Genomic DNA, 25738 nt, shown 5'->3' with positions numbered 1-25738 from the left:
TTCCCAAACCGGCTTATTGCACGCGGAAGTACTAGTGAAACTTCACTGGTAAACAAACGTCATCGACAAGAATAGACACAGAAAAACGGAGAGCTATGGCTACCAGCAGTATTATCGGTCTGAAGCCACATTTCTATGTGCATGTGACTGATTTAGTAAGTGGGAAACAAACATTTACAACTGTCAATTGATATTGTGCATTATTTGCTATGGAGTAGGGATTTAGAGTTTCAATTGACATTTGTCAGTTGTCGGACCAAATTGTCAACTCAGCATGATGTTCACCAACTAATTTTGTTTTCGTACCATTTCTATGAAATATACATTGGTAACATAATACATATATACTTGCTAATTGCACGGACATCCAGAGTTTGATGTCAAGTAAGCTTTTCATCTATCTGGTCACCTGAAGTGCACTAGCTGTCAGGTTGGGGAATACCGGCAACTGTCATTGGCCTAGCTATAACTAGCCGGAGTTTCCTCTGGCCCTGACACCATGTCTGGTGTAGGCCTAGAGGTCCCCTCCCTACTCCAGACATGGTGTCAGGGACAGAGGAAACTCCGGCTAGCCTATAACGCGCAAGTTGGAGTATGAATTTGTTACTAAAAATAGCCAATATCGCTTAAACAATAGTTTTAAAGTTGCAATATATTATATAATGGCGCAACAATTAAGGACAAGGTAAAACAATATTTTACTAAAAGACGTTTATTTAGTGCGTTGTCTTCTTAGAAAACCGAAAGTATTGCATCAAATATTTGTACTTTCCAACATGCAAATAATTTTGTTTTTGCATTCGTATGATGTTTCATGACTAAATAAATGCGACTTAGACATTTTTTTAAAAAGTTAAGTTTAATGTGATTTTGACTAAACCTTGATTAGCATATAATAGGCAAGTTTGTATATTATATGCAAGTTGATGGTTTTCCCCACCTGACTATAGTGAATGTTAAGACTACAGGTAATCTTGTACTGCAGTAGGTAAACTAGCAGTGCACTTGGTTTCCTCTTCAATAAACTTGTAGTGCACTAGGTTTAAACTACAGGTAAACTAGTAGTGCACTAGGTTTCAACTACAGGTAAACTAGCAGTGCACTAGGTTTTAATTACAGGTAAACTAGTAGTGAACTATGATTCAACTACAGGTAATCTAGTTGTGCACTAGGTTTAAACTACAGGTAAACTAGTAGTGCACTAGGTTTCAACTACAGGTAAACTAGTATAGTAGTGCACTATGATTCAACTACAGGTAATCTAGTAGTGCAGTAGGTTTCAACTACAGGTAAACTAGTAGTGCACTAGAGCACCAGGTGACACTAAAACCCCCGATACAGGTAATTATTGACAGTTCCTTGTGTTTTTTCTCTCAACAGAACAAGAATATCACCTATCTTGAAATAGGCCCGACGACAGTCGTACTGAAGAACAATGAGCAGTTGCATCGAGGACCACTCCCCATGATTAAAGTCCCTCCTGGGCACTTCTGTGTCATAGAGAATCCTTGCATGTATGTTTTTATATTTTTTTTCTGTTTTTTATACCTATAGTGTAGATTTCTTAATGGCGCATATATGAGAAAAAACTGATGTGAGCTTTTCGTTTTCTCTGATTTTCTCTGATTTTCTCAATAGGCTTTTTAATCAGTAAATTTTATCTAGCTATATATAGCAGATTTATTTTAGAAAGTTTATAATCTAGCATTGTAAGATAAAAAGCAAAAAATGGATAAGTGTACTTTCAAGAATAAAAATTTTACAAACTACGACTTTTTGTTTTAACATATCATAGCTGTATGTTGAAAAATATCGAAAATTATTAAAAAAAACAAAAAAAAAACACGTTGATCAATGATGATTTTGAAAAGGCAATTACATTGTGATTGGGAAATTCTGAAAGTATTTGTAAATCTTCAGCTTTGCATATTTTTGTAATGTTACCAAACCAAGAAGTGGTTGGTATTATGTTTTACTGATATATTAATTGATCGTTTATAAGTAATTAAGGAGATTTAAATGTATTAACCATGAAACACTTTGTTTGTGTTCAGTATTAAAAACAATTGATAACTAAGACGTTTAATAAATGTACTTGAGATGTACATAATTTTTCTACAAAAGGGTAATTCTGTGCTAAATTTAGAAAACTTATTATAATCGATAATTAATCCATTTTGAATTTCCATTTATTGATTCTGGAAGTTAAACTGATTCCCATCACTATGTTTGACTGTTTCTCTGTAATGAGGTTTACGTGTATAAGCCTAGCTTTACTATATTGTTACATGAACAAATATTTCGGAACAACTAAGGCCAAAAACCATTTAATTAAAACCTATAAATGGCCAATAGCTTTTGAGCATTGGTACATATGGTAATTTGGTATTTGACATGTTTTCTTTAGATTGAGGTTTTCTAGTTATGGTATCAATGAACAAATATATGAAACTGTTGTTTTAATCATTATATGAAGGAAAGATATTAACATCTGACAGTCGTGATTATTTTCCAGAAACTATGTACCTGGTCAGGTATGCCAGAACCTTCTTGGTCAAAAACAGGTCAAGTTTCATCAGGTAAGTAGTCCCACCTTTTTATGTCCACCCTACTTCAGATAAATGGAGATCAAGATTTTTATATTGAATATTGTTTCTTCTTCTGGTTCTTTTCTTTTTTTGCTATTTTAATAATTTCTTGTACAAGCCATAACTTCTAAACCGTTGAAAATATCTTGACCAACCTTGCTGCAGACTTTGCATCACATGAGGCCGATGTGAAGTGCCATTAGATCACCTTGACCTTGGTTTAAAGGTCAAAGGTCAAATAAGTGCTAATTTTTTCCAATTAATCTTGTCTGTGGGTAACTTTTAAATCATTTCAGATCTATCGCAAGGAGAATACCTTTATCACCCACATGGAAGTGCAGTGCTCTTCCATTGGGTCATTGTGATCTTGACATAAAGGTCAAAGGTCAAATAAACGCATATTTATCCAATAATTTGTCTGGGAGATGATTTTTCCTTTTAAAATATTACCTTCATTTTTCAGGTCAAAGGTCAATTGAATGTAAATGTTTACAAAAACAATTCTCTAGTTCACTCCTGTTTCAATTGAATGAAACATTTATATCATTCATGTATGGAACTCAACAAATTTGACAATAAGGACAGAGAAGTTTCTGTTTCCAAATTACCTAGAATTATAGCAATATGCGCTTAGGCAATTCTTGAAATATATGTCAAAATATATGTCAGTTTGCTGTTTACAGATTAACTTACTGCTGAAACTGACAACTGTTTATTTGAATTTTTCAAGGTCACCGGGGTCAAATGTGTTAAAATCTTTAAATGACTTCTTTTCATTAACGAATAGAACAATTAAGAGTCCTGAATTTTGCTCAGTAACATGCTGCGATTAGATGAAGGTTACCAAATTTATAAATTATTGACCTTGACCCTATGGTACTTTGTTAAAAAAAGGATATTAGGAAATTCTTCATTTGCAGAGTATTCTCTCTCTCTCTCTTTAAATGTAATTAAAAAGTATTGATTTGTCAAAAGTTCTGTTTGTCATAAGGTTTGAAAATTTGAACACAGCCAGCTCCATGATAGAAATTCTAACTAAGTATGACCATGCAGTTACTGAGTTTAAAGGATAATACTTCAGAAACTCCAGAACAGATAAGCTATACAGGTCTATTGGGCCTCTTGCTAAAGATTTTCTTAGAATTTTTATTCATTTATTTATTTTTGTATTGTAGGAGCCATTTCCCCTGTTGCCAGGTGAGTCCCTATTTGGGGCCCCTGACTATCAGACGGGAAGGGCAGGATACATGTCTGCCATGAAGCCCATCCCCGTAGTCAAGGCCGACCACGCAATCAGACTGAAAGCGGTGCTGGACTTTGAGGACGAGACAGGAAAACACCAAGCAGGTGACCAGTGGCAGCTGAATGGTCCACTTAGTTATAAACCTTGTCCTGAAGTGGTGAGTTTCCTGTTCATTTGGCCTCAAAAACTGTTTCATGCCTTTAATATCGGTCAATATGTGGCCACAAAAACTGTTTCATGCCTTTAATATCGGTCAACATGCGGCCTCAAAAACTGTTTCATGTCTTTAATATCGGTCAACATTTGGCCTCAAAAACAGTTTCATGTCTTTAATATCGGTCAACATTTGGCCTCAAAAACAGTTTCATGTCTTTAATATCGGTCAACATGCGGCCTCAAAAACTGTTTCATGCCTTTAATATCGTTCAACATTTGGCCTCAAAAACTGTTTCATGTCTTTAATATCAGTCAACATGTGGCCACAAAAACTGTTTCATACCTTTAATATTGGTCAACATTTGGCCTCAAAAACTGTTTCATGCCTTAAATATCAGTCAATATGCGGCCTCAAAAACTGTTTCATGCCTTTAATATTGGTCAACATTTGGCCTCAAAAACTGTTTCATGCCTTAAATATCGGTCAATATGCGGCCTCAAAAACTGTTTCATGCCTTAAATATCAGTCAATATGTGGCCTCAAAAACAGTTTCATGCCTTTAATATCGGTCAACATGCGGCCTCAGGAAACTGTTAATACTGTTGGTCCCAACACATTGTGAGAAGAATTTTGACTGCTGGCTGATATCAAAGGCATGAAACAACTGTTTTCTTCCCTGAATAACTAAAAATAATCAGATGTAGACCATTTAAAAATCAGATCCAGATGAAAATCTCATCTTATATAACCCCAAACTGTCCTGTAGTAGAGGTCGGTAATTGTGATCAGAAACATGTTTCATCGTAATCATTTGAATGCTTGGGCAAGATTGAATGTTCGAAACCAGTCAATATCTTTTACTATTGACTGGCTTGTTACGATTATCTATCAATTTTACCAGGAAATAGTCGAAAATACATAACTTACATTTACACAGGTAATCAACAATACTATTTGTTTCATTGTTTCTTTGTTGTTTGTTCCTCCCAAACCATTTTCTGCAATTTCTCAATTTCCCCTGATTTTGTGCTTTGAAACCTTCAAACGTCCTACCTGTCCTCCTTCAAGAATATACAGGTATTTTATTGGTAATAGGTAAAATATTGATGACCTAAAAACAAAAGTAACCAATTTTTCCAAAATGTTTCATCTCACCGTAAATGTAGTGAGTATACTCGAGACTCATACAAATATATCATATGGGATGGGAAAACAAACTTGGAGCTTATATTAATTCATTTCCCATATAGGGATATGACTTGCTTAATAAGAAATAGAGGATATCTAACAGTGTCTTCAGTAATACCAAATATATTTCACGAGTAGGGCTAATATTTTGATATTTTTCACGAGTGCGCAGCACGAGTGAAAAATATCAAAATATTAGCCACACGAGTGAAATATATTTGGTATTACTGAAGACACTGTTAGATATTCTGTTTGTTACATTTTTTATCAACGAAAAACCTACCCCGTATGCTAACTAGGCCTACAGCGATAATTTGTAAACAAAAAAAGTATTTTCCCCTGTCCAGGTGCTGACATATATGTCGGGCTTTCTGATTAGTCAATTATTTTGGTATTTTCTAATCATTAATTTGATTGGTCAAATCAGCAAAAGTGATGTTTTTCACTTGTGAAAAATGTGAAAAATATCACTTTTATAGAATGAATAATTTTGGATATTTCACTGGTAGAAATGTAATAAATTGATTTTCTCGTGTACATTTTGTAGGAGATTGAGAAGATGGTGGATCCATTAGTAATACTAACGGGGGAGGCACTGAAACTTCGTGCTACGCAGGACTTCATAGACCGAAATGGAGTGTAAGTAAAACCAAGCCACATGGTTTCTTCCTTTCGCACTAAAACCCCTTGTGTGCTGCCATCTGAACTGTGGCCGAGTGGTTAAGGTGTTCCAACACTTTATCACCAGCCCTCCACCTCTGGGTTGCTAGTTCGAAACCTACGTGGGGCAGTTGCAAGGTTCTGACCGTAGACCAGTGGTTTTCCCCCGGGTACTCCAGCTTTCCTCCACCTCCAAAACCTGGCACGTCCTTAAATGACCCAGGCTGTTAATAGGACGTTAACAAACCAAACCAAAGCCATCTGAGCCAACAAACATGTTATCATGCCGCGCCATGAAATGGGGGCATATAGCCCGCCAACATCAGTCCCATTCCGTCCCAATGCAATGTAACTAGCTGATCTCAGTAACTGCTGAGGTTTTGGGGCGTCAAGTGGCAGCAGAGGCATTTATGTCTTCAATATCTACATTAGCTTTGCTGGTGACAACGTTACAGGTACACAGTAGTAAAAACAATTAGGCTGGAACTTATTGACTTGATATGTTTAAAAAGACGAAAGGGCTGAGGCGTGCCTACACCTTAAACTTGTGTTGACAATATCCCAGTGACATCATACGATATTACCAACATTTTCTAGTTCTATTCATAGAAGAGGTAACTTACCTTTCGTCTATCAAAAGTTTCCATGTTATGATAACAAGAATTATTATTTCTTAACAATGTAATCTGTTTGCTTATGTAGGCAGCGGGTCACTGGCGAAGAATGGATGCATTATACTTCCGGAGCCTACCTGCCTGATGTATATGAAGAGGTATGTAGTATGTCTGGAGCCTTATCTTCTGAGATGATGTGTATGTACTCATTCAAATATTGTTTTATTATTGAATATGAAAATAAATTTGACCTTTGACCTAGATATGAAGGTCATTGTAAGATGTCATGCAATTTATTGTTCACCTTCCTCTGAAAACATTAATCTAATCTTAAACCTGGAAATTAAATTGTCTGTGGTTATAAGTTTTAGTGAACTGCACATCTTTTATGGATAATTTCATCAATTGCCATGGTTACAGGTGTTGGGTGTTGAGAAAGAAATCACATTGACGCCAGATATAGGCTTGAGATTACGAGCAACACAATCCACTACTGACAGACAGGGCATCAAAAGGTAATTTACTTAAGGGAGTGATACAGGTCAGTTGGGCCTTTTAGATCCTAATGTTGTGAAGGAAGGGAATGATACAGGTCACCTGGGCCTTTTATATCGTAATTTTGTCAAGGAAGGGAGTGATACAGGTCACCTGAGCTTTTTATATAGTATTGATGTTATACAGGTCAATTGGGCCTTTAATATCTGTGTGATCTTGTAAAGGAAGGGAGAGATACAGGTCACCTGGGCCTTTTTAGCCCACCATCATCAGATGATGGGCTATTCAAATCGCCCTGCGTCCGTGGTCCGTGGTCCGGCCGGCCGTCCCTCCGTCCGTCCGTAAACAATTCTTGTTATCGCTATTTCTCAGAAAGTACTGAAGGGATCTTTCTCAAATTCCATATGTAAGTTCCCCTTGGTGCCTAGTTATGCATATCGCATTTTGAGACCTATCAGAAAACAACATGGCCGACAGGCAGCCATCTTGGATTTTGACAATTGAAGTTTGTTATCGCTATTTCTCAGAAAGTACTGAAGGGATCTTTCTCAAATTCCATATGTAAGTTCCCCTTGGTGCCTAGTTATGCATATCGCATTTTGAGACCTATCAGAAAACAACATGGCCGACAGGCAGCCATCTTGGATTTTGACAATTGAAGTTTGTTATCGCTATTTCTCATAAAGTACTGAAGGGATCTTTCTCAAATTTCATATGTAGGTTTCCCTTGGTGCGTAGTTATGCATATCGCATTTTGAGACCTATCGGGAAACAACATGGCCGACAGGCAGCCATCTTGGATTTTGACAATTGAAGTTTGTTATCGCTATTTCTCAGGAAGTACTGAAGGGATCTTTCTCAAATTCCATATGTAGGTTCCCCTTGGTGCCTAGTTATGCATATCGCATTTTGGGACTGATAGGAAAACAACATGGCCGACAGGCAGCCATCTTGGATTTTGACAATTGAAGTTTGTTATCTCTATTTCTCAGAAAGGACTGAAAGGATCTTTCTCAAATTTCATATATAGGTTCCCCTTGGTGCCTAGTTATGCATATCGCATTTTGAGACCTATCGGAAAACAACATGGCCGACAGGCAGCCATCTTGGATTTTGACAATTGAAGTTTGTTATTGCTATTTCTGAGAAAGCAATGAAGGGATCTTTCTCAAATTTCATATGTAGGTTCCCCTCGATGCCTAGTTATGCATATTGCATTTTGAGACCAATCGGAAAACAACATGGCCGACAGGCAGCCATCTTGGATTTTGACAATTGAAGTTTGTTATCTCTATTCCTCAGAAAGGACTGAAGGGATCTTTCTCAAATTTCATATATAGGTTCCCCTTGGTGCCTAGTTATGCATATTGCATATTGAGACCAATCCTTAAACAACATGGCCGACAGGCAGCCATCTTGGATTTTGACAATTGAAGTTTGTTATTGCTATTTCTGAGAAAGCAATGAAGGGATCTTTCTCAAATTTCATATGTAGGTTCCCCTTGGTGCCTAGTTATGCATATTGCATATTGAGACCAATCCTTAAACAACATGGCCGACAGGCAGCCATCTTGGATTTTGACAATTGAAGTTTGTTATCGCTATTTCTGAGAAAGCAATGAAGGGATCTTTCTCAAATTTCATATGTAGGTTCCCCTCGATGCCTAGTTATGCATATCGCATTTTGAGACCTATCAGAAAACAACATGGCCGACAGGCAGCCATCTTGGATTTTGACAATTGAAGTTTGTTATCGCTATTTCTCAGAAAGTACTGAAGGGATCTTTCTCAAATTCCATATGTAAGTTCCCCTTGGTGCCTAGTTATGCATATTGCATTTTGAGACCTATCAGAAAACAACATGGCCGACAGGCAGCCATCTTGGATTTTGACAATTGAAGTTTGTTATCGCTATTTTACAGAAGGTACTGAAGGGATCTTTCTCAAATTTCATATATAGGTTCCCCTTGGTCCCTGGTGTTGCATTTTGGGACCAATCCGAAAACAACATGGCTGACAGACAGCCATTATCGCTAAATCTTAAATTTTATATATAGGTTCCCCTTGTTTGAAAAGTACTAGAGGGCTGTTTCTGAATTTACAAAGATTAGTAAGACTTAGAGGAAGGGAAAAGTAGGGAAAAGATCAATCTGACATGGAACCTATGAAGATCATTCAATGGTGGGCGCCAAGATCCCTCTGGGATCTCTTGTATATCATGATGATCTGAAGGAAAGGAGTGATGCTTTTTATGTAGTATTGATGTGATACAGGTCAATTGGGCCTTTAATATCTGTATGATCTTGTAAAGGAAGGGAGAAATACAGGTCACCTGGACCTTTTATATCATGATGATCTGAAGGAAAGGAGTGATGTCTTTTATATAGTGATGGTGTGATACGGTTCAATTGGGCCTTTTATATCATGATTTTGTTTTTCAGACTTGTAGGTGAGGAGTGGCTACTGACCGGTGAGGACATTGACCAATACTTGCCAGAGATTGGAGTGGTCAGTATAAACTTCTTCAAGTCACAAATAATGCTGCTCACAGCTTTACTAATGTACAAAATATTTATTTAGGAGAATATGCAATAACATTTCTGATTTTTTTTTAGGTTTGAAAAAAGTTAACACAATTAGATTACAATATTAACAAGAAGATAGGGTTGTGATGTTTGGTAAATTGTTGCATTTTACAGGAGATCGTCAGGATTGTGATGTTTGGTAAATTGTTGTATTTTACAGGAGATTGTCAGGATTGTGATGTTTGGTAAACTGTTGTATTTTATAGGAGATTGTCAGGATTGTGATGTTTGGTAAATTGTTGTATTTTATAGGAGATTGTCAGGATTGTGATGTTGGTAAATCGTTGTATTTTACAGGAGATCGTCAGGATTGTGATGTTTGGTAAATTGTTGTATTTTACAGGAGATCGTCAGGATTGTGATGTTTGGTAAATTGTTGTATTTTACAGGAGATCGTCAGTAAGGAAAAGAGAGTGGTAGTTAAGAAGGGAGAGTACTGCGTCGTACAAGATGTCGTAGATAAAAACTTTAAACCACATCTCGGCAAACGGGAACTAAGAACTGGCTGCTGCAGCTTCTTTCTTCATCCAGGTTTTTATCAAATTTGTCTACAAATACTTAGAAAACAAAATGTCAGAAATAATTTCATCATACAGTTTTCTTCATCCAGGTTTTTATCCAATTTGTCTACAAATACTTAGAAAACAAAATGTCAGAAATAATTTCATCATGCAGTTTTCTTCATCAAGGTTTTTATCAAATATGTCTACCCATACTCTCAAAAACACAAACAAAATGTCAGAAATAACTTCATCATTCAGCTTCTTCCCCTGTCCAGGTTTTTATCTTTGTCTACCAATACAATACCACATATAACCATGTTGGAGCTGATAGTTTTATCCTGTAGGCTCAAATACTTTTGTGGTTTAACTTCTGAATTGGCAATTTATCCTCAGAAGTAAACCTTCAGGAGAGATTGTTAGGACAATATTCAATTGAATAACACTCTAACACTATAAAGATGATTTTCTAGTAATAGATTTGATTTTGATTTGGCCATGTAATTTTATTAGCACATGGGAAATTTATAATTCAACATTTGATTGGAATAATAAATAGTAATCATAGAGCTGTTTTATCATTTTCGGTGATGTTAAGTGGTATAGCTGATGATCGAAAATAATAAAAATAATAGTCAAAAACAATAACATATTAAAATACCGATCATCGAAAATGCAGTTAATTGGGAATTTCTGAAAGTGCTTGTAAATCTTCCGCTTTGCATATTTTTGTAACATTATCGACCAAGAAATAGTTGATCTTATATACCATTATATTCCTTGGTCATTTACAAGTGATTAAGGAGATTTAAATATATTAACAACCAATAAATGGGTTCTTTGTGTTCAGTATTAAAAATAGTGATAACAAAGGCTAAGACCTGTAATAAATGTACTTGAGATGTACATAAATTTTCTACAAAAGGGCAATTATGTGCTAAATTTAGAAAACTGATTATAATAGATAATTGATTGATTTTCAGTTATAGATTTTGAAGGCAAAACTGATTCCCATCACAAGTGATTTTCTTGTTACATCCTGGTATTTATGTTTCAGGGGAATCCCTGGAGAAGGGCAAAGTTCAAAGTGCATACATCCTGTCTGAGAATGAGGCTGTGATACTGCAGGCTGAGGAGGAGATCGTGGAACTCATTGGAAAAGGTATTGTACATAAACTGTCCCCCTGGCTCAAATCCAAGGGTCCCCAAGGATATGATGGATGAAAGGCATCTTTGAGCTGATAGCCACAGATATCACACGCTCAGAGGTCAAAGGTCGCACGTGACCACTTTTAAAATCACCGCTTGTGTACAAGATATTTCTGGAACCCTGGAATAGATTCAGTTCATATTGACTCCATTTTTTCTGTCAATATCTTCAAAGCTCTGCACATATTTGTTTTTTTCATGGTACTTGTATAAATATTTAATTCTTGCAGGAAAATAAGATTTTATGTGGAGAGTAGGATTATGTGACATGTTAATGATTTTAACTTGAACACAAAATCAATTCTATATGTCAAATATTTGAAATACTTATATAAAATTTGTATGGCATACCTGCATTTTATTGTCCAGGTAAAACTTTGATGAGGAGTCCAGGAGACCGATGGATGATCCGTGGGCCCCGCGACTATACCCCTCCTCTACATGTTGTTGTGGTCGCCAAAAGGTCAGTCCTTGAATGTCGGTTTTCCTTCTTAAGATTTTGTCTTAGACTTTCATAGTGAGGAGAACTCTCCTTCCGAAATGATTTATGAAGTATTCCCCATTTTGAATTTGTCACATTTCAAGGTAAGTGTAATTATCAAAGCCTTGATATACGAAACAAAATATCGTCATAAACGGAATACAGAGAACAGATTGTTGGACTAGTTACTATGGTAACATAATGTTCCTTATACTGAAGAGATTTTATTTCGGATCAATGTTTTAACAATATACATTCTAACTTCTCGAAACTCTGACAACACAAAGACCCTGCTTAAGTTGAAGTAAAAACTCAGTTTCGACAATAAGATTCTATTTAAAATATTCTTGGTTACCTAAAATGCTCGAGATATATCTCAAAGTATTTGTGGCCTGTCTGATTTTGAGATAATGAAATTTACCTGTATAATCAACTGACATGCCAGTAGTAAGTCCTTTAACTAACCTAAAAGAACTTTGTAGGATCAAACATAATATAATCATTACCAAACTACAATATCTTGCATTCATGGTGCTATGAACATCTGGTTGGTTCATATGGAGGTACAAATCATGACGGTAGAAACCATTGCATTCAGTACATAACCTATAATGATTTATACCATTTTTTTAGTACTAAACAAAGAAAGGAAATGAATAAAGCTGAATTTGAATATAAGGTGGAAAAAATGACATATATTTTAATTTTTCAGAGAGCAGATACCTTTAAGTAAAAATGAAGGCATTTATATCCAGGACCGGAAGACAGGAAAGGTAAGTTCACCATTGTGTGGACAGTGTGGTGTGGTAGAGAATACTCCAGCATCCTGTTGGTGGGCATGTTATGGCTATTTCTCTGTGAATCTTTTAAATTACAAAAAAAAAAAAAAAACAATGAAATGATTTTTGGATTAGGTTTTGTTTTTGTTTTTGTTTTTGTGTTTTTTGTTTTTTGTTTGTTATTCAATATTCAAGTTGCACAGAGTTGTTTGTTTGACCTTCTACTACATACTTTCAAGGTCGCTGGTCACACATGCTTAAAAAATAGTGTTTACAAATGTATATAGAATATTCAAGGGTCTGTGTAAAATAAAAAGGATGGGTATTAGATTTGGATGCACATATTGAATGAATCGTCAATCTTTCAAAGTGACCTACATCAAAATTATCCGAAAAAGAATCATCTTTGTTACCTGATATTGTGTAACATGTAACAATAGTTATCATCTGTAAACTTTTGTTGTTACAAAGCAACCACAAATATAAATACAATAAATGTTCTTGTATTTATTGTTGCTAAATTATTGTTTTATGAGCTAACCACCAAAGTTGTTACCCATGAAATAATCGGAAATCTTCCAAAACACGAAAGAAAGTACACACGAATATTTCATGATCTACTGTACCTGCAAAACATGTGAGTCATTCAGGCCCATTGGGCCTCTTGCATTTTTTTTCAAGGATGTATGTATATATGGAAAAGTAAAAATGTCAGATAAAAATCATAGTTCAGTTGGTATGAATAAAGTGTTAGCGGTACATGTATACATGTAGATATCCTATGGTTTTGGTAGTGGTATAAAGATATGGTGTCAATATGCTTAGTTTACCGATCCTGTACAGACTTGTAAGATTAAAATGTTTTCTCCAGGTGAGAGCTGAAATGGGACCGCAGTCGTACCTTCTGACAGAGAATGAAGAGCTCTGGACCAAGGAGTTGCCAGGGGATACAGAAACCCTCCTCAAGTAAGACCAGTCAATCACTGGAGTTTTAAGTATAAAAAAAATGGCCCCTAAGAATGCCAAAAGTTTAAAAAATTAAGCCTGAACAAGTCATATATAGGTTCCATTCAAAAATGTTTTTGAACTTCCATCTTGTTTATTTTATTGTGTTGTGTATAACTGGAGTTTTAACGTATTAAAATGACTGTGAATTTGACACTGCTGTACCTGTGTTGTCCGTACTGGGTTGCAAGTTCGAAACCTACGTGGGGCAGTTGCCAGGTACTGACCATAGGCCGGTGGTTTTTCTCCGGGTACTCCGGCTTTCCTCCACCTCCAAAACCTGGCACATCCTTAAATGACCCTGGCTTTTAAAAGGACGTTAAACAAAATGAACCAAACCGTATTGTGAAGGGAGCCATGTTGTCCACTATAAATGGAACACAAACCCCCTAAGCTCTGCTAGCCCCCTTATTGACCCATAGTCATACATTACGAACAACACAACTGCACAGTCTGCATCGCAAACCCGTCATCAGCATGTACATAAAACTATTGTATATCGGCAGACTTCAAGGTAGCTACATTCTCCAAATCCTTGTTTACCTGATAACCTGCTCCAAATGCAAATAATACATTGGGGGAATTATATGTGAGTTTAGATTCTGTATCTTTGAACATCCATGCCACATAAGGCAAAATAGAGACACCTGGTAGCACTCCGTTTCAACTTCTAATCAAATTGGAAATGATCTGACTACTACTGGATACTCCAACTCTTTACCATGACACCATTAATATTTTCAACTCTTCTCCGTTAAAATTTTAATGATTTTACAAAAAAAAGCTTGAAGCAAACAAAAAGATATCAGGTATAAGAAATGGACCATAATTTTGAGATATTTTTCATATTTTTTTTTTTCATATCTTGGAAGAAAAAAAAATCAGAAAATAAAACCCTTCTAAATAACGCCCTTCACAGTGAAATTTAACCTTAACTTATGTTGCTGTGTAGACAAGGAGGTGGCTCAGGGTCGGGAGACATCAGAAAGATGGCGTACTTCGAGCAGTCTATCGATCCACAGATGCTTAAGGTAAGACAACTATGTATACAGACATACAGGTGTGGAGTGTTTTGAGCTGTACCGCATTGTTTAATTTTGCCATAATTTACATGATTCACAAACATTCTCTCAATTTTAATAATTTTAGACTAGTTAGATATTTTAGGGTGATAAAATTCTTAAAATCTGTAAAATTCATAAAATTTGTAATATTCTTAAAATTCGTAAAATTCATAAAATTAGTAAAATTCATAAAATTTGTAAAATTCATAAAATTCAATCTGTTGATATTTAACACTACAGGTATTCTTCATGAAAATGATATATTTTTTTTTATTTTTAGGGACGCACCAAAGGTCGTGTTGTGACATTTCGTTGTCCTGGCAACACAGCTGTTCAGGTAAGCCCAAACACCCACAAATTATAATAAAGGTCTTGAATTCTACAGACAATCATTTTAATTGTAGCAACAAATGTCTTCATTAGACAAGATTATTTATATGTCTAGTCATTGATATTTCATCTTATTAAGTAAGTTTAGTTTAATAGTCATTTTAAAAAAACCCATGAAATTAAGCACCTGAACACAATTTGTACTTAAGGGTGTATCTTCCCTTACTGTGACGGGTACACACTCTACATTTAAAAAAAATATATGAAAACATGTAAATTGTGTGTTGCAATTTATAGTTTGGAAGTTCAATTATCACTTTAAAAATTAAAAGAAAATATTCACGTCAATATCAATTTATTTATACTATTAATCAATACTGAAAGGGAGACAACTCTTTCATGTATCAATCATAGGTATACTTTAAAAGGTAGGATATAGCTTTAATTTACAGCTGATATTGCATGTTGACCTGTGTAAATATGGATATGAAATAACTAGCTGCAGTTTAGATGATTACAGCTAAATGCTCTAGCTTGTGGTTGAAATCATGTATGAAAAATTGTATGTACAATTATTGTATAGTACAATGTAACCATGGATATCCAATAATCGTTAGAGGCACGTGTATATTTGGTATCCTTCATTAACATGAGGTTTCATTACATTTACGGTGGTATGAATGCAGTGAGATACAGACATATTCTATGTAACACGTAACTGGTGGAAGGATGTTTTCTATATTTTTTATCCCTCGTCAACAGGTGTATAATTACCTGGAGAAGACTGCTCGTGTCGTGTTTGGACCTGACCTGGTCATTCTCGGACCTCACGAAAACTTCAATGTTCTCAGCCTCAGTGGTAAGATGTTTTAAAAATTGCTGGAGTGATGATCTCTCTCTTAATGAGCTTTCACAATTCCTGTGACTGTGATGTAACAGTTCCACCATGTCCCTCCAATGCAGAAACTACACAATATCAAATATAATGACACCCTGTAATGGTCTGTAGCACCCTCTAACACCCTCTAACATTAACTCCCTGTACATACAATGTAACAACCTGTATCACCATGTATCACACTGTATCACCCTGTATCGCTGTATCACCCTGTATCGCTGTATCACCATGTATCACCCTGTAGTGTATCACCATGTATCACCCTGTAACAACCTGTATCACCTTGTATCATCCTGTATCACAATGTAATACCCTGTATCGCCCTGTTTCACCATGTATCACCCTGTATCACCATGAAACACCCCGTATCACCCTGTAACAACCTGTAACACCCTGTATTACCCTGTATCGCCATGTAACACCCTGTATCACCCTGTATCGCCATGTAACACCCTGTATCACCCTGTATCGCCATGTAACACCCTGTATCACCCTGTATCGCCCTGTAACACCCGGTAACACCATGTAACACCCTGTATCACCATGTATCACCCTGTAACACTGTATCATCATGTAACACCCTGTATCACCCTGTATCACCATGTATCACCCTGTATCACCCTGTATCACCCTGTATCACTCTGTATCACCCTGTATCACCCTGTATCACCATGTAACACCCTGTATCACCCTGTATCACTCTGTATCACCATGTATCACCCTGTATCACCATGTAACACCCTGTAACACTCTGTATATTGAATATTTTCAATGTCCTTGGTGGTTGATTCTTCATCACTAGTTGTACATGTCCAATATCAGGATTGAAGAACTAAAGTACTGTAAATTTTTGTCAATATGTTATGTGTCAATGATAAGGAGTAAATATGAGGGAAAGAGGAAAGATGAGAAAAGATCAATCTGACAAGTACCCCTCTAAGATCCCAATTATCATTTATTTTATCATTATTAAGATTTGTTTTAATTTTTATATTGTAGCTGGTAAACCTAAGAAGGAAGGTGCCATGAAATCTCTGTGTCTGATGCTGGGGCCTGACTTTATCACAGACATCCTAGAGGTATGTATATCATTATACTCCCTTTGTGGGACGTATATATGTCTGATGCTGGGGCTTGACTTATCACAGACATCCTAGAGGTATGTATATCATTATACTCCCTTTGTGGGACGTATATATGTCTGATGCTGGGGCCTGACTTTATCACAGACATCCTAGAGGTATGTATATCATAATACTCCCTTCTTTGTGGGACGTATATATGTCTGATGCTGGGGCCTGACTTTATCACAGACATCCTAGAGGTATGTATATCATTATACTCCCTTCTCTGTGTCTGATGCTGGGGCCTGACTTTATCACAGACATCCTAGAGGTATGTATATCATTATACTCCCTTCTCTGTGGGACGTATATATGTCTGATGCTGGGGCCTGACTTTATCACAGACATCCTAGAGGTATGTATATCATTATACTCCCTTCTGTGTGGGACGTATATATGTCTGATGCTGGGGCCTGACTTTATCACAGACATCCTAGAGGTATGTATATCATTATACTCCCTTCTGTGTGGGACGTATATATGTCTGATGCTGGGGCCTGACTTTATCACAGACATCCTAGAGGTATGTATATCATTATACTCCCTTCTTTGTGGGACGTATATATGTCTGATGCTGGGGCCTGACTTTATCACAGACATCCTAGAGGTATGTATATATCATTATACTCCCTTCTTTGTGGGACGTATATATGTCTGATGCTTGGGCCTGACTTTATCACAGACATCCTAGAGGTATGTATATCATTATACTCCCTTCTTTGTGGGACGTATATATGTCTGATGCTGGGGCCTGACTTTATCACAGACATCCTAGAGGTATGTATATCATTATACTCCCTTCTTTGTGGGACGTATATATGTCTGATGCTGGGGCCTGACTTTATCACAGACATCCTAGAGGTATGTATATCATTATACTCCCTTCTTTGTGGGACGTATATATGTCTGATGCTTGGGCCTGACTTTATCACAGACATCCTAGAGGTATGTATATCATTATACTCCATTCTTTGTGGGACGTATATATGTCTGATGCTTGGGCCTGACTTTATCACAGACATCCTAGAGGTATGTATATCATTATACTCCATTCTTTGTGGGACGTATATATGTCTGATGCTGGGGCCTGACTTTATCACAGACATCCTAGAGGTGTGTATATCATTATACTCCCTTTGTGGGACGTATATATGTCTGGATGTCAGATACTATTTATAGACACTTCTTAGTGGGGACATATTATTGTGTGGTACTGATTCAGATTGACAAACTCAGAGAGACAGACTTGCTGGATCATTTCTGATTTGGACAGACTGACTGGCTCATGACTGACTCAGATTGGCTGAATGACTGACTCAGACTGGTTGAATGACTGATTAAGACTGGTTGAATGGCTGACTCAGACTGGTTGAATGGCTGACTCAGACTGGTTGAATGACTGACTCATGGCAGACGAACTAACTGGCAGCTGAGTGTCAATATTAGTCCAATATCTCCATTGCAGTTGAACCTATGTTCACAAATCTGATGATAATAATCAATTACTGTAAATTGTGTGTAAATGTTTCAGTAGCATTAATGACCATGAAACTCCAATGAAATTATTTGACCTCTTATTTAGTCTGATACCATTAAGTTGATTCACATTCACTGGATCTTGTCTATCAGGTTGAGACAGCTGACCATGCGCGACTGAAGATCCAGCTCGCCTTCAACAACCATTTTGAGGTATTTTATATAATAATATCTATTTAACTTCATACATATTTCATGTCGAAACGTTTTTTCATGATCTCTGAACAAGACTACACAAATGTTTCTTAAATATATTTTGGAATAAAGCCCCTCTATTTCTGACTTATGAATGCATACAATATAATCTGTTAAATGGCATATGTTCTAGAATTATTTATCTCAGCTGTTTGTATTGCATTGAGTGGTATTTGTTAAAGAATGTCATCCAGAAATTAAAAGAATAATTCACCTCCGTACTGGGGTAAAACAAGGGTTCTCAACCCGAGGGGGAAGATCCTAAATTTGCCAAACACCAGGCATGTCAAAAGTGTTTGGTAGTATAAGAATCTTACCCTGACGGTTGAGACCCCCCGGTCTCACTCCCAAGGGGATGACTGATTATTTCTAACCCTCTTTTGTATCCAATATTGACGTTACATCATGGATGAAAATGTTGATGAAACGTGATTGTATTGTCGACGTGACGTCATTCTATTGTTGTCGTAACATCATTGTATTGTAAGTGTGCAAAACTAGTGTACAAAATATCTCATGAACCCCTGGGCAGATTTAGATAATATTTACAACAGGACATCACAGCATGGGCTTCTAAACCGGATTAGAATTTGGTTGTCACCAGTCAAGGTTAAAGGTCAAAGGTCGCACTTCACAATTTACAAATATAAAATCGTGTACAAGATATCTCTTGAACTCATAGACAGATTTGTTTTATTGATGAGGGGTATGGGAGGGGGGGGGGGGGGGGATGTGAGCCCCTCTTACTTTGCTTTTATTTTTTTCAGTTTGAAAGAGGAAACAGAGAGAGTGAAATGTCCATTTTTTCTGTGCCTGATTTTATTGGCAATGCATGCCGACAAATAGGTAAGAAACCTCCGGTATTGATGTATATCTAGAAATAAACGATAACAAAGTAGCTTGTTTAGTGTCTAACACATCAGAGTTTCCAGTGCTGGTTTCACCAGTCCTGGCCATCTACTTCCTAATTCACTTTGCTCATGTAGAGACAGAATCTTGTCCGAACTATTTTTCAACAGTTTTCATCCAGACTTTTGTTGTCAGATCACGTATAAACTGTTGTGCAACTGTGCTTACTCTTTTTGGGGCAGAATGGAAACCAGGGTTGTTTGGGAGCAGGGGTACATATTAGTCAACCGTCCTGGTGGAAATTTTTAGTTATTTCTTTCATGACTCCAATTATTAATTTTAATTTCACAGGAAGTCGTATCCGAGGTGCTGTAGCTCAAGTCCAGTTTGACGAGTTCCATCGTCACTCTGCCCTGGTCATACAAACGGCAGTGTTTGGACGGGACGGCATGGGTGGTCTGAATTCCCGCCTCAAATTTCCAATGAACAACCTTGTAAGTCCCAATCAACATGTATTCATGAAAGAATTCTTGTGCTTAAAATCAAGAATAATATTCAAAATCCATTTCATTTCTCAGCAATATATTAAAGTATTAAACATAAGAAGTCTAATTGAGAACGGAATCTGGATATCTGGATGACCAATTTCAAGAATTTTGCTACAGTTCTTTCATTGATTGCAAGTGCTAGTGTAAGACAGTGAAGAAGTTATTATTTACTAACTGTATCAATTTTGTATATTTAAACAAATTAATTATACAGTGCAGAACAAAATGAAGTAATTTTTACAATTTTGCATAGGACATTTAATAACCTGTGATATAATCATTTTTGGTATTTAGCCAATCTGTCCATGCTCATTTGTCATTTCCTACCTTTCGATGTTTACATAAAGTTCTTCCTGTTGTATCTCGCCCTCATACACTCGGTACTTTGATTCTATTTAACAGGTCATCAGCAGCATAGATATTCAGAGTATAGAGCCAGTCGACGTGAAAATGAGGGACAGTCTGTCAAAATCTGTACAACTAGCCATTGAGATATCTACAAGGTGAGGAATAGAATCTCATACTCTTACTCCTCTATGGGATACTTAAGTAAAATCAACCTTGATTAATTTGTCTGCCCTTTTAGTAAAAAAAATTTAGAATATTCTTCATTTCCCATAAGAATATTATAAAAAAATATTCTGAAATATCACAGTAAATGTAAAGATTTTTAAATTGACATGAAGTCTATTTTGTTACCTGTACTTTATGCTAATCTGGTCCTGTAGGCATGTCTGTAATCTAGAATTAAAAATCTTGAAATCTTTATGCTGTTTTTAATTGAAGGATGAGAAAACATTTTATAAATAACAATTTATGTAATTTTTCTTTAACACAAGTCTGTAAATATTTGTTTATTTCTTGCTTATAACTGTTGAGAATTTAAATCACTTGTTCCGTGTTGTTTTTGTAGCTCCATTGAGGCCGCAGCATCTCATGAAGCTTCACGTAATGAGCAGATAGCACAAGGTCAACTCGAGCGTCAAAAACTTGACAATGAAAAGTCTTCGGAACAGGAACGCACCAAGCTCCTCGAGCTCCAAGCCATCGCAGCCGCTGTGGAGTCAACAGGTCAAGCCACGGCTGAGGCTCAAGCTCAGGCCGAGAGGATGATTATCGAGTGTGAGAGTGAGATTGAGGGTAAGTCAAGACTCCAGCTCAGAGAGGGAGGATGATTATCGAGTGTGAGAGTGAGATTGAGGGTAAGTGGAGGTTTTACGTTCAGGCCAAGAGTATCATTATCGAGCGTGGGTTGGGGGCATATAGTGGCCGTCCTGTCCAATCTCTTCATGTTCTGCGTTGTGTCGCATCCTGCCACGCCACATTAAATCCTGTTGCATCCTGTCCAAATGTTACTAGCTAATCTCAGGAACAGCTGATGAGATCCTCACCAAACTCGGGATGTCAAGTGGCAGCAGGGGCATTTATCTCTTCGACATTTTCTATGTTTTTTTTTCATTTTCTATGTTTTTTTTTCATTTTCTATGTTTTTTTTGTTTTGTTTTTAGGTGCAAAATTGAAAGCAAAAGCAGAAGAAATAGAACACTATGCAAAACAAGAAGCTGAAGAAAAGGTAAATTGTTAATGATGAGTATAAAAACAACATAAAGTGGAGACAAAGTAAATCCAGGAATCGGGCAATAACCAGTATTGCAGAATGTCAAGTTAAATCAAACAATATTTCATCTGGGCCTAGATCTCAATTTGACCTTATTTTGTAATGTCAAGGTCACCTGGACACGCACTTGACCTCATTTTTAATTTCAATGTCATACATTAAATAAGTTTACCCGCTCTTTTGCTACAGATGAGGAAGCAGGAGTTGGCGTACATACGGAGTCAGACAGAGTTGGAGGTACACAAGCTCAGAACTATGGCTGGTATAGAGGTAATTTAGTCCAAACATTTTATGTAACTTTTTCTAAAGGAATTAAATTTGAATACACACAATATTGATTGAAGTTTGAAATATGCTGTACATGAAATTTTGAAGATGTCAATTTTTAGTTGTTTTTTTTTAATATATAAGATGGCTGACAGAAATCGGTCGCTATAGAAAACAAATGAGTGACCGCCGTTCCAAAATCAGACAGGCGGTCGTTATAGACAGGCGGTCGTTATATACAGGCATGCGTTAGAGCAGATTTGAGTGTACATATATGCAAAAACACTATAAATTGTTTTTTTTTTAATGGGTGGCAATTATTTTAACGATATTGACCCTGATTCCATCGGTGTGTGGCTCGAGACTTTTATGACTTTACCCAGTGATTAATGTACATTGTGTTTGAAGGTTGAGAAGTTCCAGAAGATGGTCAATGTGATAGGTGTAGACACTCTGTCTGCCATAGCTACATCTGGTCCGGAGACACAGGTGAGTTTCAGGGAGAATAAATCTCTGTGTTTTAGGCATTTGTTTGATATCGGACTGAATCACCTCTTTGATAAGACAGACTGATTCTGACATACCCAAGAAAATAAATATTGACCATCTAAAAAATATTCAACTACACATTGCATGTAATACTTCAGTCTGGCCCAAATCTAACTCTGTTTTAAACATTTATGTACTCTAGTGCATATTATTTTAAGAATTATAGAATCATCCTCTTTTTAAACCTATTTTTTACCACTCCTTACAAAGACACTTTTAACTATACAAGTAAATGATGAGTTACATTATTTTTTTTTCAGGTGAAAATGTTAAAAGCTCTAGGACTGAGCAGTACGCTCATTACAGATGGCAGTACCCCAGTAAATCTGTTTAACACAGCCTCCGGGCTTATTGGAGGAATGAATACACAGTAACTTATTACTCAGGGGTGAAAGGTCATCATGTCAGTTGTAGCAATAATAGTAACCATGGATACGGTGTCACTACTGCCAAGGTCAGGACTTGGTCTTGTGTTATAATCACCATGGCAACGAAAACTGTGTATTTGCGAATTAATGGTGTTTCGCCCCTCATTGTGTGCCTTGCACTGCGGATTGTATGCTTTCACATTTACAGCTTTGAAAATTCACCAGTTGGATTTGCTTGTAACTTCTTCGTAGTGTTAACTACAATTTAGTGTACGACAGTACTTGGGTTGTCAGATGGTAGGTAAGGCCCAGTGTATTGGTTGTTGGAGTGGTCCTACTGTGATTAGTGCTTTATGATGGTACGTCTGATATTGATGGCTATGGACTACAATTTGAATCAAGTGATAATTCTTGTCAAATATTCTACATATTATATGAGGCCACACTCTACAATCTACATAAGTGACAACACTTAACATATGTGGCAACTTTCTACATATGTGTTAACAGTCTATATATGTGGCAACACTCTACATATGTAACAACGTACTGTATATGTGGTAACATTTTACATAAGTGACAACATTTTACATATATGACAACATTTTACATATGACAACATTTTACATATGTGACAACATTTTACATATATGACAACATTTTACATATGTGGCAACATTTTACATATGTGACAACATTTTACATATGTAATAAGATTCTACATATGATACAAAACTCTACATATGTGGCAATACTACATATGTGACAACACACTACATATGTGACAATTCTACATATGTGACAACACACTGCATATGTGACAACACACTACATATGTGACAATACTACATATGTGACAACACACTACATATGTGACAATACTACATATGTGACAACACACTACATATGTGACAACACACTACATATGTGACAACACACTACATATGTGACAACACACTACATATGTGACAATACTACATATGTGACAACACACTACATATGTGGCAATACTACATATGTGACAACACACTACATATGTGACAACACACTACATATGGTATCTGTTTTCCTTTGTATTGTGCTGTTCACATTAGTGCCTGCAAGACAATATCACATAAATTATAATGCTGATCTTTTGTGCCTGCAAACATATTACATTATATGTGATATATACCTCATTTTCATTTCACCAACATGGATGAAACTGGAGATACTCACACATGTATGCATTAACTCGTGAAAACAAAGTTGTGAAAGATGACTCCTTGGTGACTTCACGTGTATACAACCTATACATGGGAGACTCGGAGTATTGCATGTGGACAATTTGCTGAAAAAATGTGATTTGCTTGAAAAATACCGATAATTTCACATTTAAGAGTGTACCTTTGTGTGTTGTCCGAGGATACAGAATTATAAACACTGTCATTTACATCTCTGATTCAAAAGAATGTTTATCATGTATGACATTTGTATAAGACCATAGATGTTACTCAAAATCACACGTGGTTTATATACACGTATACAAACATGATCTTGTATGACATAAAAGTTATATATATATTTACCTGATAAACAGGTGTCATGATGAAGGATACATGACATTGATTTGTAAAAATACATGTCAAATCAATATTATTTGTGTATCAAATATAATTATTATCATCCAATGATCTTTAGAATGATTTTCAATGCACAAAAAAAAAATTGTCTAAGTCAAATTTGTTGTATTTTGAAAGTTACTGGTTGTGTGATCTTAATATTATTATTACCTCCCCCCCCCCTTTGGAAAATTTGCTGTAAAAATAAACGTCAATGATTTTTTTATGCAATCTTTCAATATTATATTCAATATTAAGATGACAGTCACAAAGTCTGTGATGGGCGTATAGAAACGGTGAACCCAACACAGAGATTCATTCAATGGGCCGAATTTTTGGAGAGCATTTTGACATGTTTTGGCTAAAGGGTAGCCTTTATCAGAACTGGTGTATACATATGTATCCAAGGGAGATTCGTCTGGATTGCTACAACTCTCTGCTTTCTGGGACGTTGTATCATCTCTTGGAGGTATTTGTTTCTGATGTATAAGGAATATATATACATCAAGTTGCAGCATCTATATTTGCAGTTCATTCTGAGAATTCGTCGTTTTATATTTTTGATGTGCAATTGCATTTTAGAACAATGTCATGTCAGATTTAGATCTGATACAGTCGCCAGAGGGTAACTCGAGTCAGTATGAAAAATTACTGACCGCCTTACAACCATTCATTGAGGATGGAGGAATATTCTAGTTAAATATTTACACTATTGCTATCAACGATATCGTAAATATGAGATTGTTGTATGAATGCCGCACGATTTTGTGAGTGATGGGTGGCAGTTATACAACTTTATCTATGACCTTGAGACAGAGTCTGTTGCTTAAAATGTTTCCACTGTGATCAAAATTAAATATTTATACTCTATTTTGACCTATATAAAATTTAATATATTTATGTTCTTAGAATTTTCACCTATTTTCATTTTTGTAAATAAATATTTCCAGTTTCAAACACGTATTTTGTTCATTATTTTCATTTTAATTAACCTCGGTGAAGGATGGCTACATCCACAAAGTTTCGAAAAAATTTGGATAAAAACTGTAGGGGAGTTGTCAGGACAAAATCCTAATGCACAGGGGCTTGTCACATTCCTTTGTCCCAGAAAAATGAACCCCAGGGTCCGTCCCCTAGATCACTTATTACAGACGACCAACCAGATTCCAAAGTTTGTTGCAGGTGTACAATGAAAAGGAAGCAGGAATCAAAATCCAGTTTTTCCTTTTCACTTCAATAATTTTAATTTTAGGTGTGTTTATATTTTGTATTGGACAGTACCTGTTG

The 25738-nt window shown here is 36.2% G+C and overlaps 1 protein-coding gene across 1 annotated transcript; it reads left to right on the top strand.

Annotated features, from left to right (window-relative positions):
- Positions 1 to 18: 18 nt before the first annotated feature.
- On the top strand, positions 19 to 24286 carry LOC117327000 (major vault protein-like). The gene is made up of 26 exons (XM_033883810.1): positions 19 to 155; positions 1381 to 1514; positions 2516 to 2579; positions 3764 to 3988; positions 5724 to 5815; positions 6539 to 6608; positions 6871 to 6965; positions 9387 to 9453; positions 9920 to 10061; positions 11088 to 11192; positions 11609 to 11702; positions 12433 to 12493; positions 13371 to 13465; positions 14457 to 14535; positions 14849 to 14905; positions 15661 to 15757; positions 16796 to 16875; positions 18550 to 18609; positions 19419 to 19497; positions 19852 to 19994; positions 20451 to 20551; positions 20962 to 21188; positions 21557 to 21621; positions 21856 to 21936; positions 22342 to 22422; positions 22743 to 24286. Exons 1-26 carry the CDS (start codon positions 96 to 98, stop codon positions 22854 to 22856), a joined length of 2568 nt encoding a protein of 855 aa, XP_033739701.1. The 5' UTR covers positions 19 to 95; the 3' UTR covers positions 22857 to 24286.
- The last annotated feature ends 1452 nt before the right edge of the window (positions 24287 to 25738 follow it).

Source organism: Pecten maximus, chromosome 5, assembly GCF_902652985.1.
Source record: "Pecten maximus chromosome 5, xPecMax1.1, whole genome shotgun sequence".
Taxonomy (NCBI): domain Eukaryota; kingdom Metazoa; phylum Mollusca; class Bivalvia; order Pectinida; family Pectinidae; genus Pecten; species Pecten maximus.
The sequence above is the reverse complement of the archived record's forward strand: the minus strand, read 5'-3'. Positions and strand labels throughout refer to the sequence as shown.